Source organism: Protopterus annectens, chromosome 5.part1, assembly GCF_019279795.1.
Source record: "Protopterus annectens isolate FY-2018-M chromosome 5.part1, PAN1.0, whole genome shotgun sequence".
Lineage (NCBI taxonomy): Eukaryota > Metazoa > Chordata > Ceratodontiformes > Protopteridae > Protopterus > Protopterus annectens.
This window is the reverse complement of record NC_056736.1, coordinates 347,696,017-347,723,528: the sequence shown is the minus strand read 5'-3', so window position 1 is coordinate 347,723,528 and position 27,512 is coordinate 347,696,017. Positions and strand designations below refer to the sequence as shown.

The following is a 27,512-nucleotide window of genomic DNA, read 5'->3' as shown; positions in this document are numbered from 1 at the left end:
CTAGACACAAAAATTATTTCATGCTGAAATATGTAGAATTTTTTTACTTCTGATGTAATAACAATTTGGTAAAGATGTACACTAGACCAGTACTACATGCAACAATCTGATAAGTTGAATACAATATCAGCAACTGAAACTGAGCATAATGCAAAATATCATACTGTGATAACAGGGACCTATGCAACACTGAATTTGTTAACTATGAAAAATACTATCGCAGGGATACAAAAAGAATCCCACCACTGGTGATAAGAGCTGCAGTCAAAGGTGAATGTTTCTATGATATGCAGACCAACCAAAGGCCCTATCCCTTTATTCCATCTCATATAATTTATTGAGAGGAGACTTATGCCTGACCTACAAGGCATTCTCTGATCCTGCCCTGATGAAAATGTTATATATTTGTAAAAAAAATTACACAAAGGTAATGAGTTCCATGAATCTGGACCATATTTGTGACTCTAACAGAACTTGCTGAAGTGACAGATTAGTATATCAAAGACTACCACATCTATGAAAAAACTTACCATCTTTGTAAAACAAAAAACAAAGGTAATCCAGAGAGCTTGAATGAAGTCTGGTATGCCACCTATGATCCACAGGGTGACAGGACTAACAATGGGAACATAGTATAAAGGATTAGTCCAGATAAAATCCCTTTAGCTAGCAGATCTAGGAGACTCTCTCTCTGATACCCTCCCTGTGGGAGGAATAAAGGCACCTTGCTGAAGTTTCCAGTACCTTATTCAGTTAAGCAGGTAGATGGGCAAGTGTTCTTGTTCAGAACAAAAACACTCATCCAGTTACCTGCTTAACTAAATGCAGTGCAGCTTAGTGCCAAACTTAAATCCACCATTTTAACTGCTTCAAACTATGGGATCACAATCATTGAAAGATACAGATGAGAAATGTGTCTTCTGGAGAAATATATTGGATTTTTACTTCTAATTTGATGAACACTTAGTAGAGATGTATTCTAGACCAATGCTATATTCTACACCTTGACAGGAAGTTAAATACAATGCCCCCCATGTAATCCAACTATACTGCAAAATGACAGAGTACAACAGTGAAAGCTTATGAAACCCTGAATCTGCTAGCTATGTCTGGAAAAAAAACATGCCAGCCCCCACTGAATATTTCATTACAAAACCTTAAGGCATTTACAGCAAGAAGCTGTACTACAAAATTAAATGTATACTTTATTCTCTCCTTAGGGGACTGCAAAGCATTTCATTGGTGAATTTGATCTCACCAAGTCAGCTTTTTCAAAATCTGACATTTGAAAAACTATGTATTACTGCTATTTATTTTTTTCTAATGAAATATACAGAAGATTTACATCTCCTATAATGCCTACTTTAGTAAAAGTATATTCTTGAGCAATGTTGTGTTTTGCTGCTGTTCCTTCCACTGGGATAATGTTTGACTGAGCAGATAACACTTTTAACTTGAGCTAGAATGAAACTGAGTTTATTGACTACACTGAGCACACACATACTAAGTCCTATTACTAATGTGTGGGACCATGCTCCAACCAGAATGCTGGGTCCAGTTACTCTCTGAAGTGTCAGTGATTTCTTGTGGACTGGCATATTTTGTCTATCTACTCAGCCTACCTGGATCTACTTGAGCAGTCAAGATACAGCTAAACACCCTGGTTTTTGGATTACTTTAATTATCCATCCATTGACTCACTTGCTCAAAGGTTCCTGGACTTTGTTAACTCCAATGCCCTGAACCAGCTGGCTTATGCACTCACAAGGGGCTCAAGCATCCTGCATCTGGTGCTCACCAACATGAGGGACTGCTGCACCACCTCCAGTGTGTGGTCATCCCTGGTGAGATCTGACCACAAATCAGTCTTGCTAGAAGTTACTATAACACAAAACCCCCTTAGCAACAACTTGACTAAAAAACTTCTCCAAGGCCAATTACAATCTCTTACGTGACAGTATAAATACTTTTATAGCCCTTCCCCCACTGATTGAACAGACACCTATGCTGAGTTATACACCAATCCTTTATACAAGCACCTGTACACTTATATTCACTTTGCTGTACCTGATAGAATCAAAGCAAGATCTTAAGGAAAAATAAGCTGCCTGGTGGACAACTGCCATTAATAGGCTATAAAACAGGGGAAAGAAATTGCTGTCTAAGTGTGGAAAGGAATAACCTCAAAATTAGAAACACTCCCTCCTCAGATTAAACAAGCAAATAAGACTCCTAGTGAAGTCATCCAAAGCTACCTACAAATCCAAATTAGCTTCCCTAACTAAGGATAACCACAAGGCATTCTTTGGTTACATCTGTAACCTCAAAAGTAAGGCCCAGATTTGCACTGAACTTGTAGTTAATGGTACTACATATAAACAACCACTGGATATAGCAAACCTGCTGGCTGACAAGTGCAGTGAAAAGGTCACTCCCCTGTCCCTCCCACATATACCCCAAAGCATCCATAACACCTCTCCCCCCACCTAGTATCTCCAAGGAGCAGGTATTAAACACCCTCTCCAAGGCCAAAAACACAGCCTCTATGGGACCAGACAAAATCCTGGGCTGTGTTCTACATGGGTTAAAACAGGAATTATCATTACTAAAGAAACCCAGTATAAAGGATCTTTTCAAAACTCAAGATTTTAGTTAGCAATGACTGCCCATATCTAGGAGGGTCATGGGTGAAATCCCTGGCAGGAATTTATAGTTTCACATCCAATCATCCAGGCTATGCTTTAACAGGGTAATAGAGGAACTCTGTTGATGTGAATTGGTATCCTATTCTCGAGGAATGGCAACCTCTGAGAGACATAGCTGTCTCTCCAGCAGGTCCTATTTATGTCACTGGCCAGGTTGAGGTCCCTGGAGCAGGTGACCCTTGTCCCATTTGACTTGTGGATGTGCAACATTTCCATGAGGTTTGGATCCAAGATTGCTCTGTAGGCCAGGCACAAGTCTCCTCTAAATACTGTGCACACTACTGAGTACAGTGACAGTGACTTCAGTCTGTCAGAGTATGATATGTGCTGAAGACCCTGAATTTTCTTGGTTGGAAATCTCTGAGGTGTCTCAAATTGCTGCAGGTGCCTGGCAAGGAACATACCAAAGGGAGCACTGTACTCAATTATTGGCCTGATGAGGGTCAAGTACATGGGACTTATGACCTCTTTTGCTCTTAAGACAATGCCTTTGATAAAGAGGTGTGCGATGTAGAATGCCTTACTTGTCACAGTAGACACATGGTGGTCAACGTTTAGGCTACATTCAGCTTGCATTCCAAAATCTCCCACTACTGAGTTGTTACTGAGGATATTATCATTTATATGATAGTCTGCAGGGATATCATTTTTACCAAAGGGGATGATAATGTATTTTTAGCACTGAGTTTGAGTCCATGCCTTTGGCACTAATCATTGTTTTGTGTAGGTCCCTCTTGAAGTATATTAACATTGCTTAGGTATTCAGTGATTGCACCTAATTTGCAGTCATCAGCAAACTTAGTCAGCCACAGTCCCTCTGTTTTAGCCTGAACTTCTGAGAAGTATATTCCAAACAATAGGGGGCTCAGCACTGACTCCTGTGGAAGCCTACTGGTAACAGGTCTGCTGGTTGAGGTAAAGTCCCCAACTTTGACTGAGTGTGATCTGTCGGTGAGCCAATTTGCAACCCACATGATGATTTAAGGGTTAATATTCAACTGGGAGAGTTTATAAATGATGCCCAAATGTGGGACTGTGTCAAAGGCCTTGGCTAAGTCAAGGTAGGCTGTCTGCACAGATTTCCCTTCATCTATGGCTCTGCTGATGTTTTTGAAGAAGTCTACCAGGTTTAACAGGCATGACCTGCCTTTCGCAAAACCAAACTATGTCAGATCAAGGGTTTGGAGATAACTTATATCCTTTTTTATAAGGTCCATGATAGTTTGTTCCACAGCCTTAGAGATAAGGCTGGTTGAGGTTATAGCCCTGTAGTTCCCAGAGTCTGTTGCTGTACACCCTTTATGAAGGGGGATGACGGTTGCTGTTTTCCATTCAGCAGGGACAAAGCCAGTACTCAGGCTGGTGTTGAGAGTGCCTAATGGAGTTTCTTATTCATGTTATAGACCATTTAAAATGCAATGTGGGATGCCATGCAGTCCCATAGAGGCTGTGTTTTTGACCTTGAAGAGAGCATTAATGACTTACAATTTGGAGATGCAAGATGAGGGAGATGTAGAGGGAATGCTTTGTGTAATGTTTGGAGGGGACAGGCAGGTGACATTTTCACCAAACCTGTCAGCTAACAGGTTGGCTATTTTCACAGGATCAGTGTGTGTGATTCCATCCACACCTAGTTCAGCACACGTCTGGGTCCTCCTACCTTTTAGGTTATGCATATAACTGAAGAATGCCTTATGGATATCCTTAACTATGGTTACAAATTTTTTTTTGAAGTTGCCCTTACAAGATTTTACAATTTGTCTTCTTTGTTTGTTCAAGCAGAGGAGGGTGTTCTTCCAGTGCTGGGACCTCTCTGTTTTTTTCTTAGACAGCTACTTCTTCCTGTTGTTGTATAACTTATTAATGTTAGATGTCCACCAGGGAGGCTTGTTTTTTCTTGAGGATTTTGTTTTGATCCTATCCGGTACAGCAGGGTCAGTAGGTTTGTATAAGTGATTGTACAAGGCATTTGTGTATACCTTAGTATAGTTGTCAATGCCATCTGTGAGAACAGAAGCTGGGAAATTATTTATGCCATCCCCATATAAGGATTTAATTAGCTTTGATGAAATGTTTTTAGCCTGATTTCACCAAAGAGGGGTCCAGGTGTTATAGCTACTTCAAAATTTGACTGATTTGTGATCAGATTTAAGCATTGAGGGTCCTATACTTGTTGGTGAGGACCAGGTTGAGAAAATTTGAGCCCCTTGTGGGGCTGCATATGATTTGTTCCAGGGCATTAGTGTTAACAAATTCCAGGAACCTTTGTGCAAGCAAGTTGGTACTCGTATAAATTTCCCAGTCAATGCAGAGAGAGTTAAAATTGCCCATGACTAGAGTATTTGGTTGTAATTTGATTGACTCAAGCAGATCCAAATAAGCAGCGTGGGTATCATGGTTCATTGTAGGGGGGGGTCTTTAGATAATGATGACTTTAAGGTAGGTCTTACCCACAGTTAGTTGAACTTGGAGTGGTTCCATGGAGTCTTCCTGTCTAACCAGTCTAGAGGTGTATTTATCTTTGATGAAGATAGATACTCCTCCCCCTTTGGTTCTCATACATTCATTTTGTGGTCTGAAAGTGTGGAAGGCATTGTAGCCTTGCAAGGCTGGGGTACTCTCTATGGCCCTGAACCAAGTTTCTGTGACTCATCAGACATCAGCATCCTCCAGGAAGAGAAGTGCTTCCAGAGAGTGTAGTTTCTGATTTAAACTCTTGGTGTTTAGCAGCATAACCTTTAATTTATTTGTGAGTGATATTTTCAGGTCAGAAATGTTGTTCTTGAGACCTTGCCTAAAAAAGGCACTGTAGGAGAGGCAAGTGTCTTAGCCAGTAACTGAAAGCCTAGAGGTGACAGGTGAAGACCATCTCTGGCAAAGCAGGGTGGTCTGTCAACCATGTCATCCCAGGCTGACAGGAACTAGATTCCCTTAGAATGACACCAGAAACTATGCCAATTGTTGAAGTCAATCATTTTTTGTTTACATTGTGGTATCGTCCTAGGTGAGGGTAGAATGCTGCTCAAAGCGAGGGACATACCTGCCTGGGACACATATTCATAGAGCTCAATCATGTCTCTCTTCATACAGTCCAGTGAGGTACGTCTCAAGTCATTCACATCAACATGAACTATGATGGAGTCATAATGATACTTGTTGTTGAGGGACTTGAGTGCATGTGTGGTCTGACGGGTCCTGGCACCTGATAAAAAGCTGACCATAACCTTCTCCTTGTCCAGCCTGATGAATGGGACATCTGTGTGTCTCACAGTGGAGTCACCTACAACTAACAAAATTGGTTTAGATGTGCTTTGCCTTAGCAACTTATTTGGTGAGAGTGATGCTTGTGTGTTTATATGTATTGAGTGCTGTAGGTGATGTATTAGGTGTAGCATGTTTGTGTTTGGTAGTTCTCTGCTGTTTAGGTAAGTTTCTGGTACGTACCTCCCACATATGATGGCTTATGTGTTGAGTGCATGGTTTCTGTAGGAGGTGGATTATGTCAGCTGACAACCTACTGTTCTGTACGCAAGAAAGCAAGGCTTCCAGATTCTTATTGTAGATACATGTCTCACAAATTGTACTTGGGTGATTTAGGAGTAGAAGGTTGTCAGTGTACATGAGGTAGTTGCTACACTGCCTCAGGTTACCTATGTCAATCAGGCTGGTAGCAGAAATGGAGGGAAACTGACTGTCCATAATGCTAGGTTAAATCCTGTTTTCACAGTGGGGAGAGAAAATGGAGGGATGTGGTACAACTGGGTGCTCTAAGAACTGTCTATACTAATGGGGTGCTCTATAAAGGGTCTATACTAGTGGGGGTTCTCTAAATGGTATAAGACTATTGTATATTAGGAGATTTGGAGGTTTTGGGACTGCTTAAGGGGTAAAAGCACAGCTGAGGTGCTCTCTGATCAGCTAAGTGCAATTTAAGGACTCCTCGGCCGGATCATGGGCAGCTAATAAGGAAAATGTATCTACTGAAGTTTTTGAATTTATAACCACCAATGATTATCCCCACAGCATGGTATTATGTGACGGTGCATGGTGGTGCGCTATGCATAAACAGACGAATACAGCAGAGCAGTGGCTGGTCGCCTATCTCTGTGGAGTTGTGTTACAACAAGGGCAAACCACCGCAAGCACGCAGCTTATGCAGCAACAGTGAGCACACTGAATTAAACAATTTAACCAAAAAAAAGCTCAAAACTGAGCCCTGTGCCAGCAACCTTCAATCAGATGAGTCTTAACGGTACTCTCCTGCCACATGGGTGCGGGGGGGGGGGGTCCTCTCCAACAAAAGATAACCTGGTTTAGTCCTCAATTTAACAAACAGAACCAGATTCAGCAGGTATGAATCTAGTCTATGCTACAGCAGACAAAAAGTGCAACAAATCATCAAGAACAGTTTTAAAAAATCAGCAATATAGCAAAAAAACAGTTTAACAGTGCAAAATACAGTACAAAATTTTACTTATTTAGCAGAATGCAACATATTCCTTGGATTGCACAGATGAATAGAGCAGAGCAGTGTCTGGTCTCCTGACTCTGTGCAGCTGTGTTAAAACTGTTAAGTAGTTAGTGATTTTATGAGATGTACAGGAGAAGAAGTTACTAAAATCAAACTAAAGAATATTAGTACCTCTGGGGAGAAAATGAACAGTTTGACCAATGGAATTACAATTAACTGTAATGCCTACCAGCAGTCAAGCACTTGAGTGAAAACTTCTTGACTACAGGCAGGATTGTCTAGATGTTCAAAACCAAAAGAAACTTTCATGAAGGAAAATATTTTCAGCTGAAAAGGAGGGAAAGTTTCTGCATATCTTTTTCAACCAAAATGATTTTCTGAAATTTAATATGCTTGATCACAAAATCAATATCATGATTAAGTTACAGTAGTACAAAAGCTCTGCATGTGGTCTGGCCTAATAGGTTACAAATCTCAGAGAAAAAGACAAAAAAGTATGATATATATGCACTTTAGACAGTGACAATAAACAGGTTAATTCAGGAAAGATATTGTAGGAGCCCTGTACAGGGAATCCATTAAAAAAAAAAATAAGCAAGAAAATAAACAAACCAATAAATACATAAAATAAAATACAATAAAAGAGAATAGAAACAAACCAATAAATAAATAAAATAAAATAAAATAGAATAGAATAGAATAGAATAGAATAACTGAAACTGCTAGGTAATTATTTTGCATCTAATGAAATCAAGTATTTGGGCAACGTAAGCATAGCGTAATAGTGAAAAATGATACAGCCATAAAGTAAGCCAGAATATCTTAAAGTAATAAAAGTACTACAAGGGAATAAAGAGATATTAATTATCACTCAGTAAAAAGCTAATGCAATACAGTTACAAACTGATACTGCAAAATACCAGGCTATAACAGCAGTCAGACTTACTATTGTTTAAAAAAGCTTGTAAAACTGCTAGGTAGGCCCCACTTTACATTTTCTACACAATCCATGTCTTTTAATAAGTTAGAAATTGTATTATTGCTTACTGTGAAACGTGTACTATTGTGGTTACTCTTCTTAAAGAAATAACTCTGAAAGCTTTCTTAATCATACCTTTAGCATTATTCAGTGTTATGAACTCTGATTTATTAAACAAGCATTTATTAAAACTACTACACACAAGTAGAGGTTTTCACTTCTCATGTACAGGCCTTAAGGTTTCCTTTACAATCACTATAGCCATGTGTCATTAAAATGAACAGTCTTGTTACAACCACTATAGCCATGTGTCATTAAAGTGTGCAGACTTGTTACAATCACTATAGCCATGTGTCATTAAAGTGTGCAGGCTTGAATTTTTTTCAATTACCTTTTGCATTCAGAACACCAAAACACTCTTGTCCTCATCTGTCCTAATACACGCTGCAGATAATTTCAATAACCCCTGTAAAATTGAAATTTGCTGCAGTAGTGTCCCAGTAGTTCTAGTTTTATTTTAGCCCTCAGTAGCATCATCAGAGGACTAGCATATGAAAACATCCCTAGATTTTAATGGACATGCCTCCGTACATGCCCAGAGTCACTTCCTTTTAAATATATTGATGCATTCATATGCTTGCATTCCAGTAATGTCAGCAGTGGCTAAAGAAAAATTATGTGGGTGAGTTTTAATACAAAAGTTTTTACGTTTTGTTATTAAAAATGCTCTGTATTAAATACCTGCAAAAAGTGCAATAATGTATATATTAATGACTACAACCTCCACTTTAAACCTATATATTTCATGATAAAAATGTTTTCCATTTCTTGTCCTTTTCACTGACAACTATTCAGTAGTATGCTTAATTCAAATGAAGCAGTTTCTAGATATCTAAGCATTTATAAAACAGAAAAAGAAAACAAAATCACAGTAAATGACTTTGCCATCAGCACTTCACCAACACTCAGCTTGCCATCACTGGATGTCAGCAACTAGCATTCACTGGCTTGTCTTAAATTCACTATCTGTCTCACTTAAGCACTCAGTAACATATAACAAGAGTGTTATTAGGCCTTTGCCAAATACGTCCCATTTAACTATATATTATCAACTCCTAAAAATGGCATAAATATAAGTCAGTGACATGCTGAATCAGCAAACATGAATGTCAGTGGCACACATCCATGTGTCAAAGGCACACATTCACCTCCCTTCCTGAAAAACACAAGCCAGGAAATGAGATGGGAACTCATTTTCTCCTTTTAGAAAAAAGAAAGCAAAATTAAAACTAATTCGAATATAATATAAGTCTAGACAAGTCAGGTCAAATATTGTGCCCTGTGTGAAAGCAGCATTACTTTAAACACAGTACAAAACAATGAAGCAGTGATGAATCTATGTTTTCCTTTGTTATACTTACTTTGGGAGCCAATAACTGAGAGGATTTGTTCACAACCCATTTTGGCAAGGACCCTGAAAGACAAAGGATGCAACAAAAGTCAATTTCTGATACACTGCAAAACAGCTTCATTTCACATTTCTTTCCTGATCATCCTTAAGTGTTCATATGCACACTGTTGAGAATTGACCTAGAGTATGCCAGTAATGAAAACAAACTGTTTACTGGAACATGGACAGTGGAGGGTTTATTTATCTGGTAAAGATGGTTGTACTAGGTTCATAGGTTCATAGGTTGATACTAGGCTATCGGATCTAAGGCCTGTAGAAGCCCAGCCATAACAATTCCCTGGATATTTTTTCCCACAATATTTACTTCCCTGGATCCCTGTCTAGCAGGGCGACTGATGCGATGCCCAGGGTGAATGACAGTATTACCATATGTATCCTGAATAATAAGCAGATAATCAACCATGTTATCAAAAGAAGCAACATATCTTACAAAACAAAAACTAAGAATTCACTAATTCAGCTATTGAAAGGACAAACTAAGAGAAAGAATTGAATGGCATATGTAAATAAAAGGGGTTGCCACAGCAGTACCTCCCTGGCCATCTGAATGCTTTGGCAGAACTGAAGCCTCTATGTACCTGTAGGCCCTTTCATGTAGGAAGTAGCTGTGGAAGAGTCTGTTGTACTGACGAACACCAACGATTGGAGAAGAGCTATGAGCAACCCGTTACTCATTAATCGGGAGGTGTAAGCTGACATCAGTATAATGCACCACTACTATAGCAATGTGTCCACATTTTATGTGCAACTTATAAAACTGATGTCACTACTTTTAAGTTACACCTTTACAAAAGAAGTGAATATACTCAAGGAACCTTTCATGTTGCCAGCTTGCACACTGCCTGCATTTCTGTGGCTCTGATTCATTGTTCATTTAGAATAAACTACTTCTGGGCACAACATTTGACTTGATATGTACAGTCTTTGAAGAATGAGATTTTTTGCTCTGGGTGATTTCTTGGATAAGGCTTTCCATTCAGTGGCACCATTCATTTCAATGCTAGGGAGTGCTGTCTTATCTAACTGAGCATTATATATATATATATATATATATATATATATATATATATATATATATATATATATATATACAACATGAGCCTTATAATTGTCGTACATTAATCAAACTACAGATTCAATTTCCTGAAGGTATACCAATTACTCAGTTGGAGGTAAGGAAATATAATTTGGCTTAGAAATACAAAGTTTTTTTTTATTTACTTCAGGAAAAAGCACTGTTTTTATTTTCTGTTACCATATTCTAACTTGCATTAATTTATTCTTGGTTCAAAATAATGCTTTTATACAACATTTTGATTTTAAGAGGTGCTACAGTCACTAAGGTATATTCTCTTTCTTGTATTCTCTCAGGAATATGCCTGCTACAATGGAAATTGGGAATTTTAACCAGGAAGGACTGGGTCAAACAGGAACAGAAATGTTGGAAACCCAAAAAACATGCAGTATTCACTCATACAATCTTACAGTTACAATGTCACACAGCAGTTACAGATAATACAAGGCAGGAGATTGGAGGGGTTGCCCTTAAAGTCAGGAACCTCGAAGAAAAAATTATAAAACTACTGGTGATTAATGCATATAGAAAGATGGGCAATGCAGACATCACAATATTACAAGGTATACAGAACAGTGAAAGAAGCCATTTTATAATAAAGCAGAGGTTATTTTGAAATACCTGTGTGACTGGGAATGCAGGGATGGCACTGAAAGTAAATGGGTTTTAAGTGTGTGAGACATAAAGGTAGAAGAGAATTTCATGAATGAATAATCTGCCAACAGGCCTCATACTGCAGCACTAGATATGACTCCCTCTGTCTCCATTTGCCTACTGTGTGACAATGAGGAAGTCGAGTAATAACACTGTAGTCATGGGTTACTCCTGAAGAGAGGCAGCTATGTCTACAGTGATTACCTGTTTACAAAAATAAATGAATACGATAAAACAAGGGCAAGGACCAAACAATGAACATCATGTATCTGTTTTTTTACATTTCATCCAACGGTGACTTCAACTACAACTTGAACCAACTGTGGAGGTGGACACCTTGCTCCTACACCAGTGGGACATTGTGTGAGATATAGCAGTTTGAGGTGAACAATTCAAGAAGTTACAAGCTTGGGTACTGTAACTAGCCAAGACAAATGAGATGACTCTTGTGATGTAGCCAAAACAAAGGTGAAGGTTATTGTCATGCAAATTGCAAAGCAAATGAACTGCTCGGCACCATTTATAATGATCATTTGAAAGGCCAACAACAGGCAGTATCACATTGTTAAGGATGCTGTCTTTGAGGGCACATTTGATAATTAATCCAGTGTACGGTTTCTAAGTACTGCATAAAGTATTAACAACTATAGATACAGATGGTTACAGGAACACATATGATGCCGAGGGTGACTTGAGGCCTGAGAGACTAAGCAATAAACATGGCAGTAAGAAAATGGATATTCATCTTGTTGGAGGTGGAAAGAATGGGACACAACTTGAAATCCTGACATACACGAAAAGACAAAGCAAAATAGTCACATAAAGTCTGTTAAAATAAAGGGGTAAACCCAGGACTTTGGACCATGTCTGCATTTGGAAAGGAAATTAGCAGCACTCTCATAATGACACTCAAAGGAGGTGCAAAGTGGTGAAGGGTCAGAGGTCAGTGCTGCTAGAAAGTAAACAGTGCTTGTGTCACAGTAGAGCTCAAAATCCTCATCTGCTAGTAAAATTAATATATGTAGCCAGAAACTATTCCCAATGCAGACTGAAAATGCAAAAACTGACACAATGACATAATGCAAAGACAAAAGACAACAACAAGATCATCAGTACAGCTGGAATATACTTTATACCCAGTTAAATTATACATCAGTTGATCAATCAATCAATAAGACAGTTACAAGTTGATATGTATGTAGAATACTCTGTAAATATTAACAGCACGGTTACTGCAAGCATAGACCATGCAACCATATGTACAAATGAATTTTTAAGAGAACAATATTTTGACTGGCAAATGCATACCGAATGTTCTGGACTGAAGCACATCGAATTTTTACTTTCATTCTTTTTTTCTCCCCATTTGCAGTTATCAGACCCACCTCTGATAGGTCTTTAGCACCATTCACTCTTAGAGGCAGGAAGAATCCATCCAATCTCCTGGGACAAAATCCAGCAGAAAGGGGAGCAGTTATCCAGCAGGCATAGCGGCTTCATGTGATGTGCTTCACCTTGCTGCTTCAGACTGCCTGCAAGGGCTTGAGAATTATCTTGTCTTAGCAGCCCAAGGCTCTGGCTTTATCTATCCAGATCACTGCCTCTTGCATTTAACAGACTACCTTACTTGTTACCTGTTGAACTCATTACCATATGCTCTTATCTATGTAATTCTGACTGCCATTTAAATAGAAGATTTCACAGGTTCATGGATTAACTAGTATAATAGTTCTTGTGGGCCATTTTAAGCCTAGACAATCATCTCATGTGAGAATCCATCCCTTCACCTTGTGTCTGTAAGGTAAATGCCTTAACCATTATGCCAACCTCCCACCTACAAAATGGCACACAGATTACAGAGACATTTCCTTTCAATAAACGTGTTGTTTGGTTCTAAACTTAAATATCTGAACTTTTTAGAGGGCTAAGTGAGAACTTACTCAGAGGACAAAGCTCTCAACTTACTGGTCAATGTATGTATCATGCTTCACCTAGGATAATGAGCACTGGGTAGTGATAAAAAGGATCAGATTTCATATATGATCAAAAAGACATTCCTTTGCAGGGTACCTGGGTTCATTCTCTATTTCTGTATAAGGATGTTGGAAATCTAGAAGAAATTCTGAACGCACTCTGCCCCCCTTGTTGAGAAGAGTCAGCTAAGATGGTATGGGCACATTGTGAGGATGTGTCCTGAGTACTCTCCTAGGGAGGATTACCAAGCATGGCCCACTGATAGCACTCAGGGCAAGTCTGAAGGCCTACATCTCTCAGGTTACCTGGGAACACACAGAGATACCACAGAATGATTCAGAAACTGTCAGGGATAGGGAAAGGTGGTCTAATCTGCTCAGCTTGTAAACTCCATGACCCTCACTAATACAAATAGTTTAGATAATGGATGGATGGATGGATGGATGGATGGATGGATGGATGGATGGATGGATGGATAAGATAAATGGAAAGGTCTCATCTAAGATCAGGCACATAGTTTTCACTGACTCAAACCCTTACAGACAGAACATACTTCCCGGACATTTAAAGAAATGTAAGAGATACTCATCCTTCAAAAATACGTATTAGCTTATCCTGAAACTATATGTTGGTACTCATCCTGTGGGCAGGCTTACATTGTCATGTCACAGTATCTCACAGCCATATATTTCTTTATAATAACACTGGCTTTCATAATGTAATCTCAGTCACTGTCCTGCCTGATATACATCTGTTACAACTTCTTCAGGACGTCTTGTATTTATATCACTATAGCTGCAGTCATGTAGGTTCATGATGCTAGGCAATTAATTTTCAAACCATTATGAGCTTAGCCAATAAACAATAGTCAAAAGTTACCTCCTGACTCAAGAAGGGCAACACAATATACCCAAGGATAGTTGTGGCTACTCATCCAGCTGATGAGATTTATTTTGAAACTGGCAAGGTCAGAACTCTGTTTTTATCATGTAATGAAGCTTACTCCATAGATGGGGATGCATCGGGATTAGAATCTATTACATCACCATTTCATATTAATTTGTTGATGAAGGTCCAGGTGCTTTATGCAGGCATTAAAGGAGCCATTTGTTCCGCAAAGAAATATGAGGTCAAGAAAGTAAAGAGCATGAAACAAAAGGCTAGACACATGTTGTCACATAAGAGTCTATAAGGGACGAATTACAGGGACAGGGTTGCCAGTCTCTTATAGTAACATAGGTACATGCCAAAGGTGGGATTTTATTCAATTATATGTCTGATGAAAGATGAGTAGACAGGAAGTAAACCTTTTCTGGATGTAGAGGAAATACCCTGGGTATTAGCTGGTAAAATAAAAAGATTCCTTAACTACTGTGGAGACATGATGGTGAAAATAAGGAGTTGTCAGGAAAAGTGTTTAGATCTCTGATAACAGTGAGTTATTGGAGGAGTATGTCACCTCAGTCATAGGACAAAGGAATATACTGAATTCACCACTTTAAATTATAGTGCATTTTTTGTGCATTTAGCTTGACACTCTTGACCTTGCACTAATTTTTGCCATAGTTTAACCAATGTAGGATCAATAGTGTACCAATGGATGAACAAATAATAATTCTCAATTTGCAGTTGTCTGCAAACTTTGATAAACAGAGGCTAAGAGTATTGGCTTGATGATCCAAGAAGAAAATGTTGAATAGGAGTAGGCCTAACAGTGAGTCCTGTGGGATCCCGCCAATAATATTTTTACTTTCAGAAAAAGCAACATCAACTTTAACTACATGGTTTTGGTAAGTCAACCAGTTAGCTATCTGCTGCATAACATTTGGACTCATAATCATGTTTACAAGTTATTCATGTGTACAAATTGCTATAATACTTGCATGGAGAAATAATACAGAAGACCTTGATTGTGTTGAGATAAGCTGCATGTACTGTACAGTTACTATTCATTACTTCAGTGACTTTTTTTCCAAAAGATAATGAGGTTAACTCATTAATATCAATGTGGTGTGGAATGTCACACCTCCAGCAACATACACACATTCTTTCATTAAAAATAGTTTCAGAAAAATCAACTTAAAAAGCATAAAATAAACATAAATATTTTGTGAACAATAAAAGCTATTAAAACTGTACAAATAATGCTATCAGCAAGAAGTATTCTTTACACATAATATACTCAATTCATTGGGTCTATATTAGAACATCAAAGTTTCAAAACTTTGAATGTTCTATCGACCCCTATTCAGCAAAAGCTGAAAATATCGAAGCAACAGAAAAACGATTTTTTTCCTGGGGAAAGAATTCGGTTGTCCCTTTCTGTTGCTTTGGTATTTTCAGCGCTGTGGTGAAAAGTTATAGGTCGGGTTCAGGTAAGTGTGTGATTGAGTGTGGGTTAGGTTAGTTAGGGTTAGGGCATGGGTTAGGTATGTGTGCGATTGTGTGGACGTAAGGGTTAGGGCGGGTTAGGTGAGTTACGGTTAGGGCACAGGTCAGGTAAGTGTGCGATTGTGTGGACGTGAGGGTTAGGGCAGGGTAGGTGAGTTAGGGTTAGGGCACGGGTGATGTGAGTGTGCGATAGTGACAGACCTTAGGGTTAGGGTTTGGGTTAAGGTAGGTGGATAGTTAGTGGTGTATGTGTATAGTTTAGTGTAGGGTTAGGTGTAAGATTTTAGGTGTGTGTGTGTGTGGATTGCTGTTTGTTTGGTGTGCTTGTGTTGTGTGTATGTGTTTTGGAGAAGCAAATTATTTCCCTAGGAAAAAAATTGCTGTTCTGTATGTTCGATGTTTTCAGCTTTCGCTGAATAGGGGTCGATATTAGAACATTCAAAGTTTTGAAACTTCGATGTTCTAATATAGACCCAATTCATTAATTGTCTTTCCATAAATACTATAATATACTACAATGCACTCAAACCTAGAATTATATTTTTGCTAAGTTTTCACAGCTTGTCATATCTTGGAAACAGTACAACCTAGACATACGTTAGAACACTTTTAATAAACAGATATAAGCTTTCACATAACAGTGAGAAATTGTTCTCTCTGAGTACACTTTCATTTAGATGATATGGGGAAGTGCCATCTGGGCCAGTCAGACTAGGGCAGTGCATGTGTAATATATGCCAGCATAGCTAGATGGAGTTTTGTAAAGAATTTTGTCATTTGACTGTCACACTGACTTGTACTGATGCTTGTGTTAAAATGTACTTATAAAGTTGCTTGTGTTAAAAATGCATCAGCAGTGTGTCCTGCTGAACAGAAAAAAGATATACATGTAAGTCAGACAGTATTATTATAACTGATTAAATACATATGTTCTAACAGAGAATTCTGGAAGGGAAGAGGTTAATTTCAGTCCAGCTAATTTTGAAAAGAATAGGTTGAAAATCAAATGGGTTGGCTTAGGCCATAAAAAAAATATCTTTCAGGTCTAATTGCTGCCAGATACAAAAATGTCTGGGAAAACCAGGACTAGGAATTTTACTGTATTGTCCTTATGGGTGAACAAATTGTTAACCTGGAAGGATGGAAGTTTGTAAAATGGTTTTATAACTTTCACATGCTGCAACACACCTTAGCAAAGCTCTGGGTATGTAATGTACCAGAGTCAGGTGACCTAATCTGATGTCATTCTATAACCAGCACTGAAATAATTCTTTAAATATTAGTGAGAGATATTCTGGAACTCTCACAGCAGCACTTTGTTTTTCAGAACCTGACAGGAAAGATCTCTCAAAGACATCCCACCCAACCTCACACCTCATCTTGCCTTCCTGTAGTAAGCAACTCAACACTCATCATCTTGCCTTGCTGTAGTAAGTAACTTAACTAGAGAACAGTAAATCTTTAGTCAGTCAGGAAAATATAGTGAGATTAGTTAAGTATTGGTTTCTGCATCTGTGTGAATGTATCCAGCTGTGTTATTTTGTATATCTCCTGTGATTGAAACTCTGGTATTTATTTTAACTAGATATTCAGTATTCCCATGTTTTCTATTTTATTATTTATTATTAAATACTTCTATACCTTTCATTGTGGCTGGTCTTTTAGAGAATACTTTTAACATCTTAAGAGTACTTATGCTTATTTTAGTGAAACTGTGGCAACTTCTGAAAGCCTTGGTGAAATGGTCAATCTCTACCATTTGTATTAATATTAATTTTTCTCAGTATAATTGAGTACACTTGTAAGAGCCTTGCAGTAGCTGACTGATGGCAGTGTAATTACCTTATAGGCTGGGCAGAGGGGGCACAACTGATAACCCTGTGCCAGCATTTGCCAGGTGTGTGTGTGTGTGTGTGTGTGTGTGTGTGTGTGCGCGCGGGCATGTGTGTATGTGTGTTTATGTATCTGTATGTGTGTGTGTGTGTGTGTGTGTGTGTGTGTGTGTGTGTGTGTGTGTGTGTGTGTGTGTGTGTGTGTGTGTGTGTGTCAAGGTCAAATATCCAGGTGTGTGTCAGCTACTTGGAACAGGGACACAGAGCTCCAAAGTGGTCAGTGCGGAGTCTTGTTTGGGGTCTGGAGAGAGAGAGAGAGAGAGAGAGAGAGAATCCAGCCCAGGACTGGAGTGTGCTCCCTGTGTGCTCTTAAGGGAAATTGAGCTTGGTGCAGAGAGCTGCATTTGAAAATGCTGCCTTATCCATTTCTGTTCCTACTGGCATCCCTCACTGGTGACAGTGGTAAGGATTGAGGCTCCTTGATTACTGGCCTGTAGTAGGGACTATCACACTTATATTTAGATATTTACAGAAATATGAAAACATGTGCCTAATTTTATAATTACCAGTATTAATAACAGTGAATATCTCTCAATATATGCATCTTACAGCCTTACCACAAAATGTCGATTTTCTTCAGCAACATCTAAGGTTTCACCTGATGCTATGCATTTTATTGTGTATCTTGTTTTTTTTTTTTAAATGTGAAGTACATGTGGAAATATTGCTTATTTTTCTAATTGCTAACATAAATGGGCATTGACAATGAATTTTCCTGTCTCTCACCTTGGCATTTCAAACCATACCTCTCAATAGCATGTAGGTCTCTCAGTTATGTAAATATGAACATGAATATGAAAACATGAATAATAAGTGGCAAACAGTGATGAATTTCTCCCTGTAGGACATTTTTTAGGACATAATCTTAGTGTCGTTTTGTTAATTAGCCCAAACCCTTCCTAATATGGTCTACCAATATTTGGTAAGACATTAAGCTAATGAAGACAGATCCAAAAAAGGTCTGGATACCATAAGGCATTATGGGTATTAACTAGAAGTGTACAAAAAGGTGCTATAGACTTTGAGTGAGTTGGAGACAGGACCTGCCACAGTGATGTGGATCTCGAGTTAAGGAGTTTCAAATGCCAAAGTTTATGAGATCAGAAATTATACACTCCATAGATTTATGTATAAAGCTAGTGAGGCTGATGAGCCAATACCTTCTTGGGTTAGTGGCTGGTCTGTATTTATGTAATGACATTACAATGGCTGTTTTCCAAAACTTGGGAATTTAACTCATGGAGAGCATTAGGTTAAACAGGTTTAGTAGTGATACAGAGAGGCTACATTTGGTATCATTAGTCAGGCAGTCAGGTATGTTATCAGGCCCATTGACTTGGTCTTCTTAACTTTTGAGAGGGCTGAGACGACTTGTCCCGTATTGATTACAAGGAGTGTATGGAACTGAGGAATCTGTGGAACACTTATAACTATAGATGAAGTAAAACTTGCATTGAATTTTTCATTTAGGATACTATATAACCCTGATGCTGTGGACAGGCTTAGAACATTGTCAAGTGTTAATTTTACATTCCTAACACAGACAGAAAAGAATTTAACATCACACTTGCTTTCCAAGACTATTTTTGCTTCCTATTTGGTTTAAACTTCCTAATGGGACTATTATGACATTGAAATCTTGCTTGAGTAATCATCTTAAAATGGGGAGAATGTGACTTATGACAAGCACTATGAAATTTCTTCCTCTTGTTATACTACTTATTGTACCATAAAATTGTACTTTAAAAAATTTCAGGATAATTATTGTATAATTGGGTCTATATTAAAAGCACAAAGGTTTACTGCCCCGAATACCTAAACACCAACACATATTCCATGAACCGCAAATACACCGAATGCCCTAAACCACGAAATTCAAAAACTCGAACCGTCATAGTTGTTCCACTCCACCACCCGCTACATACTACCTACCCAAACAAACTAAATAAACCACATACATACACTAACCAAAACCCTACTTCTAACCCTAAACTAAACCCTACTTCTAATCCTACACTAAATTTTGCATATACCACCATGTATGCACTAACCTTAACCCGCACCCTAACCCTAAGGTCCGTAACTATCACACACTCACCTTAAGAAGCTATACCCAAACAAACTAAATAATCCACACACATACACTTAACAAAACCCTACTTGTAACCCTACACTAAATCTTACATACATTACCATCTATGCACTTACCATAACCCGCAACCTAACCCTAAGGTCCGTAACTATCGCACACTTACCTTACGGATCTATACCACAGAAGGGTCAACCATGACAATTCGACATTTCAGATTTCGCACTTCTGGAAATCAGTGTTTTTGCAGTTCGATGAAGATGTGTCGGCGTTTAGGTATTCGGGTAAGTACACCTTCGTGCTTTTAATATAGACCTGTATAATTAGTCTAATGCAAGCAGAAACTAAAAGCATAAGCTGTGGCTCTGGTAATGGGATCAGTTGGTAAGAGGGCGCACCTGAATTTTACTTGGGTAATATAGTGAGTGTAGAAAGTTAGTTTTGAGACATTCTGAACATCCCTTTCAAAGGAAAAGATCTTGGCTTTATAGTTTGATTTACTTAGGGGACAATGGTCTAGAAGGAGGAGTGTAAGAAGATATCATATTAGTGCAGACAAGCTCATGGACATTGGAGGCTCTACATGATAGGCAGACTATGTTCAAAGTAGTAAACATTCATAACATCATGGAAGCACTGAACATACACTGGTACAGATCTGCCAGTTTATCAACAGACAATTGAATTAACCCATAAAAATGTGTTCAGATTTATGGGGATATTGAATAAGGCATTAACTCATTAACAGCTAGCCTCAGTGGAATTTCACACCTCCTAACACTAGCAGATTTCCTGGCAGGACAGCATTCACCTGACCTAATGTCATAGAAATACATTTTTCCAACAAACCTATAACAAATGCAAATATCTTGAAAATTACTAAAGTTACAAATAAAGTTAAAATATGAAAATTCTTCTGGTATATACTCCTATTCACAATAGTGATATTAATATGTCTGCCAGGCTTCATGTTTATTTTTATTGGACAAGAAATTAGATAATACATACATTCATAGGTTCATAGGTGTTTACTAAGCTAACGACCACAAGGGCCTTTTTAAGCCTAGCCATGTATCTCAAATCTCTGACAAGTTCTAATACCCTTGATAAGTGTAAGCATGGGCCTGGGAGATGAACCATTTGCAGGTTACCTGTGTTCATTAGATACATAGTGCCAAACCAGGAATGAATTTCCGGTTTCCTATCCAATTGTCCAAGTTACACTTGAATTGGGTTAGGGAGGAACTCTGACATACATTTTATATTATAATTAGACAAACATCTTTTAATATCTGTCTAACCATAATTGACAGTGTCCAACTATCAATGTGACTTTTGCTTAGGCAGATGTGATCTTCAATTTGCTGCAAAACAGCTTTGTTTCACACCATTTTTGAGATATTTGCATAATTGCTTGACAAATAAATGTAAATATCTATGAAGCAGTACTCGTTAGAGATCAACCATCAATCCAAACTATTTCTAGTATTTTGCACGCTTTCATTTGATACCATGCAATACCATGCAAACACCTCCTGGTTCAAGTTACAATTAACTTACTTCATATATTCATAACATTTCCTGAAAACAACTCATATTTTCTTTGGTACAGAACACCTCATTTGTCTGAGGAGATATTCCTCAAGCCAATAATTTGTATTATTTCTACATTTGAGGAGATATTCTTGACCTCTATGGTGAATAGTGATGTGAAAAACTCTTGCATAATGTATTCAGGTACCCAATGCCTGAGATATTTATAGAAATATGACATTGATGCATATATGCATATTTTATTACTAAACAAGTATAAATACATTTAAATTGTTAGTAGACAGAAGGTATCAGTGACAACTTTTTTAAATACCATATGTTCTTTGTCTGGGTCAAATCATTAACAGAAATATTAATATGGCACGTATTCATAATTTGGCTTAAAAGAAATCACATTTTTTCACTTAATGACTACTCATTTGGATCAGGAACTATTTCTGACTTGTGTGCTGATGTAGCCTGAGAAACTTTGTTTCACAGTGCTACTAAGTGAATAGTGACCAACATATTTTAATAAAATATACATGTGTAGGTTACCTGTACAGACCCAGGTAATTATATGCCCATTAGCCTTACCAGCCTTATATGTAAAGCCATGCAATGTATCATAGCTGAACTTGTCTATGCAGACATGGGAAACTTAATTGATCTAGACCCAACTTTGCTTTTTAGAAGGGCTGGCCCTATCTCCTGAACCTAGTAAACTTCACAGAAAAGGTTATAGAGGTTATAGAGATTGGTCACTCTGTGCACACTGCTTATCTTGACCTGATCAAAGGTTTTGACACTATTTCCTATGCTGATATTGTTAGAAAGTTGGCAAACTTAAAGAAACCCCTACATCACTCACTGAATTGCAAACTATCTATCCAACAGATTTGAAGTAGTGAAAGTTGATTGCATCTCTTTGAACACAAAACTATAATTAGTGGGGTACTTCAAGGATCAGTGCTGGGCCTTGTCCAGTTGATCATTTACCTTGCAGACACTCAAATCAATATCTCTGAAATGTGGCTGATCAAATTTGCTGATGGCTGTAAGCTGGGTAGTGTTGTCCACTCATCCGCTGATGCTAAACATCACCAAAAAAGGGCTGCAATATATACATACCTGGTACATTGAAACTGTCCCTAACCTATATGCATAAAGTGTAGTATGATAACATTCAACAAAAAAGTTGTTCTCACCTCAGATGTTATAAGTGGTACTCTTCTTCAAACAGATATAATCATTAGATACCTGAGTACATATATGGACAACTCTCTCTCTCTCTCATTTGATCATCAGATTACCACCATATTCAAACAATCCATCAACTTGACTCAGCTATTTCCAAGTAAATACCATCAATATCCAAATAAATCATCTTATCAATGTACTTTTCTCCTATCAGAGCAATCACTGAATACAATGCCCATTTGGTATGTACAAATTCAAACATATTACTTAACTGGAAAAGCCACACTGGTTTTTAACAAAAAATAAATAAATAAAGAACTAAATCCTTCAAGTTTCCTGATAAATTAGCAAAACTCTTCCTATACTTAGTAGCCTACTGGCTGCTCCAAGGTGATCTCTGTCTCACTTTTCAAGCTATAAAGATCAAATCATATGTGTCTTCTTATTTCATCACAAAACTGGTAGCTGTACAGACATCCATACCAGGACCCAAATTTATACCAACAAATAAACAAGGCCGGGGGAGGGATAGGTTCCTAACTCAAAGTATTCCCTGCTTTGTCTGCTTTTGCAGATAGTCTTGATGATTGGATGAGTAGACTTACACAAGTGTTGTCATGTGCAACCCTGCTTGTTTTGAGAGGTGGCCATATTAAGTACCAAGTAGTATTAAGGATGACATGAACTATTAAGTGTTTCTACTTAAAGTTGTACATGTCTAAACTACTTATGGTCCCTGTGATTGCTTTCCTAATATTTTCCAATGTTCCTCTGCATAGCTGGATGTTTTACTGCTAAACAAATACAAATATATGCAAAGTGGTAAAATGTAAGAGTCAAATTACTACTGAGACTTCTTCCAGTATTATGTAACATTTCAACTAATACCATGAAGTACCATTAACTCTGTCTTGGTCATTAAATATAAATATCAGTATGGCACATATTCATAATCTAGAACAAAAATACAATCACAATTTCGTACTTTTTGATAACCCCATTTGGGTCAGGAGCCATTCCTGACCTGTGTGCTGATTTGGCTGATGAAATGCTATTCTCTAATCTGGGTTCAGGCACCTAGGCAGTGAGACATTTCCCTGTGGTACATTTGACTGGGGACAAGTGGCTGAAGTGACATTCAGCTGCAGAGAAATATGGCTGTTTGCAAATTCCCTGTGGGCAAAGAGAAGAATGTGTTGCCATACCCACAGCTTCAATAACCAAATGCACAGGGGAAAACAATGTCCATGGTCCCCATGGGAACATGAGACAGCAGGAAATATGGCAGGCATCAGCAGTAGGCTGGCCGAAGGGCATGTCAGTGGCAGTAAAAATGCAGTGCACAATGGGCAGTGCCTTTATAATTGGTGTGTGTAGTCCAGTACCCCCCTTCACAGTGTCTAGGGAACATTACCTAAAACACATACTGGAGCATAAATGTGACTACAGTAGCCTGCAGTTTTTTCTCCATGCTGTAGGACACTTCTACATGTTGTAGTTACATAAGTATGTACTGTACACTGAGCACAACACTCACTTCTTCTTCTGCCACCATGCATTTGGTTACTAAAGCTGTGAGCATGGCAGTGTGTACTTCTCTTTGCCCACAGGGAATTTGCAAATAGCCATATTTCTCTGCAGCTGAATGTCACTTCAGCCACTTCTCCCCAGACAAATGTACCACAGGGAAATGTCTCACTGCCTAGGCGCCTGAACCCCTCTAATCTAGCTGGGGTTAGCCCCGCTCTGTTTGCCCTTGCTATGCTTGGGCTCTCTCCGCTCCCCTACCCTACCCCCATTCCCACACACCCCCCTTTCATTACAATTATACTTAACCTAACCACACCCCTTCTACTTCCAGCCAGTCCTCCACCTTCCTCAATCTCCTCCCCTACCCCTACAACTCCTCAGCACACCTTTTCAACCATCCACTATGTCTCAACTCATTTCCTTGCTAACCAATACTCTTCTACTCCACCTTCTATACATCTTGGTTATTGCACTTGGGATTCAGACCAGTTGTTTTACATTAAAAAGGTTTGTGGTCTGCGCTGTTGTGGCGGGACAGGTAGCTTACATCCTTCTAAGTTGGGAATTGCTGATTGAAGGCTCGTGTATGTTACTCTAAAAGTGTATTAGTTCTGGTTTAAGCACTTGGGCTCCAGGCCAGTTATTTTACATTAAGAACATTTGTGGTCTGTACTCTTGTGGGAGGAGAGGCTAGATTCTACCCTTCTGAGCTGGGAATTAGTGGTTAAAGGCTTACTGTGCCTGCTCATTTTAACTGTTTTTGTGATATTGGTGCACCTTGTCTTCTGTAGCATAGACTAGATTCAGGCCTGCTGAATCTAGCTTTGTTTGTATAACTTGAGCACTAATGCAGGCCATCTTTCTTGGAGTAGGTTCCCCTGCACCCTAAGTGGCAGGAGTGTGCGTTTAGAACTTGTCAGATTGAAGACTGCTGGAACAGGGCTCAGTTTTGAGTTTTTTTACTGGTTAATTGGGTAATTTGTTTAAATCAGTTTGCTCGTTTTCTATTGTTTTATATATATATATATATATATATATATATATATATATATATATATATATATATAAATGCACTTTATTCATCTGCTTTTACTGTAATTGTGTTTCTTCCCACTTTATTACCTTATTTTGCTTGTGCTTCTTCTTAAAAGTACTCAGTTGTATTATTCTGCTGCAGTTATTACTGCTTGGTAGTTGCCTGATTAAATTCTAACTATTATTCTAAGCCTTTTGGTTTAAGCACTTGGGCTTTAAACCAGTTGTTTTACATTAAGAAGGTTTGTGGACTGCATTGTTGTGGCAGGACAGGTAGCTTACATCCTTCTAAGTTGGGAATTGCTGATTGAAGGCTTAGTGTCTGTTATTCTAAAAGCGTATTAGTTCTGGGTTAAGCACTTGGGCTTCAGGCCAGTTATTTTACATTAAGAAGGCTTGTAGTCTGCACTCTTGTGGGAGGCGAGGCTAGATTCTGTCCTTTTGAGCTGGGAATTTCTGGTTAAAGGCTTATTGTGCCTGCTTATTTGATCTGTTTCTGAAATTTGTGCACCCTGTTTGCTGTAGCCCAGAAGTTAGTAGTTTATTGACCATTTTGGGCTAATTTCCATCTCTTTCATTTCCCTGCTATAAAAAACGCATTTCTGCGGTTTTGCCCACCGGGCAGTGATGGTTAGCTAGGGTTAAACTATTCCCGGCTCCACAAAGTCTGCTCTTCAATTTTTCCCTTGGAACTAGACAAACTTTCAACTTAAGCACTAAAACCATTAATTTCACAGCCCAGCACTTGCTAAGAACTCACAGCAAGCACTAATTAACCCTAGCACTAGACCCCCTATACTGTCCAGAAGAACAAGGCTCTCTATTCGTCCCTACCAGCTAATCAATAAAATAGCTCATTTTACCTATTCAGGCATGTCCAAAGGGCAGTTTCAGGTGTACTCTCCAGTCCAACTGGTGAATCTGGGCATTTTGAGGCAATGTTACAACTGCCTCATGTACACAGACAACCCTCTCCTACTACCACCAAACACTAATATATGCGAGAGATGCAATTATGCAGCCAAACTGGAGGCAAAGCTCTCTCAACCCAAGACTGGAACTGACAGTCAAGCGGAGAAGGAAAATACCTGCATCACACCACCAGTCTCACATAGATCTACTAAACCAACACCGGCAAATAACACACATAAATATACAAAAACATACTCGGGGGCTCTAAATAAAATTCTGCAAAAGCAACAGAGACCTCCAAAGCAGACACCCAAGCAACCTCCACACCCCATCACAAACCATGAAACACATACTTCACATAATCAGTGTGCCATGTAATCACAGCCCTTAAGGCAAAATAACATGCCCAACACACTAGTAATAGGCGACTTAATAGTCAGGCACACTGATGTCCCACTAACTAGGTTCAACAAGGAGAAGGTTACAGTTAGCTGCCTGTTGGGTGCCAGGATCTGCCACATAACACAAGCACTCAGGTCGCTCCAGAACAAGTACAAATATGACTCTGTCATTGTCCATGTTGGTGTGAATGACCTGAGACGTACCTCCCTGGACTACATGAAAAGAGACATGGAAGAGCTCTCTGATCACGTAGGCCAGGCCAGTATGACCCTGATCCTGAGTAGCATCTTGCCCTCACCAAGAATGATGCCACAGTATAAAGAAAAAAATTATCAATTTCAACAATTGGCTAAGTTTCTGGTGTCATTCAAAGGGGATCCAGTATCTGTCCACCTGGGATGACATGCTCGATAAGCCACGTTGCTTCACAAGAGATGGCTTGCACCTGTCACCCTTAGGCTTTCGAATACTGGCCAAGGCTTTTGCCGCCCCCATAATGCCTTTTTTAGGCAAGGCTCAAAAGACAAACCCATCACCATAAATAGCACAAGTAACCAAAAACTGAGGGTAATGCTACTCAATGCCAGAAGTCTAAACCTCAAAATGCATGCACTCGAGGCACTCCTCAGTATGGAGAACATTGATATCTGTTCAGTAACCAAAACTTGGTTTAAGGCTCCAGAGAGCACCCCAGCACTACCAGGCTATAACTCATAACATACCTTTTGGCCACAGAACTCAGACCGAAACACAAAAGGTGGGGGTGTATCCATATTCATCAAGGATACCCACACCTCCAGGTTAGTGGCACAGCACAATGCCTCAGAGATCATCCATGTGCAACTAACAATGGGAAAAATTGCAATTCAAATTGTAGCTTGCTACAGATCACCCACCATGACCCAGGACCCCCATTCCACTTTTCTGGACACACTGGAAAATATGAAGGTCCTACCAAATGCCCTAATATTGGGTGATTTCAATTACCCAAACATTAACTGGGAGAACAACTCAAGTACTAACTCCCTTGCCCAATGCTTCCTAGAATTTATAAACTCGAAACACCCTGGATCAACTGGTCAACACCCCCACCAGAGGTGACAACATATTGGACCTGGTCATCACCAACATGGGCGACCGGTGTTCTACACTGGTGGTCAAACCCTCGCTGCTTAGATCAGACCATAGACTAATCACTC

General features: G+C 38.8%; 1 protein-coding gene across 1 annotated transcript in view; it reads right to left on the bottom strand.

Moving 5' to 3' along the window:
• The window catches only part of STARD10 (StAR related lipid transfer domain containing 10), a 686,474-nt gene that overhangs the window by 24,540 nt on the left and 634,422 nt on the right, over nucleotides 1–27,512 (bottom strand). The window contains exon 5 of the mRNA XM_044073027.1: nucleotides 9,577–9,629. Within this exon, the coding sequence (XP_043928962.1) occupies nucleotides 9,577–9,629 (53 nt within the window). The remainder of the gene's footprint in view (nucleotides 1–9,576; nucleotides 9,630–27,512) is intronic.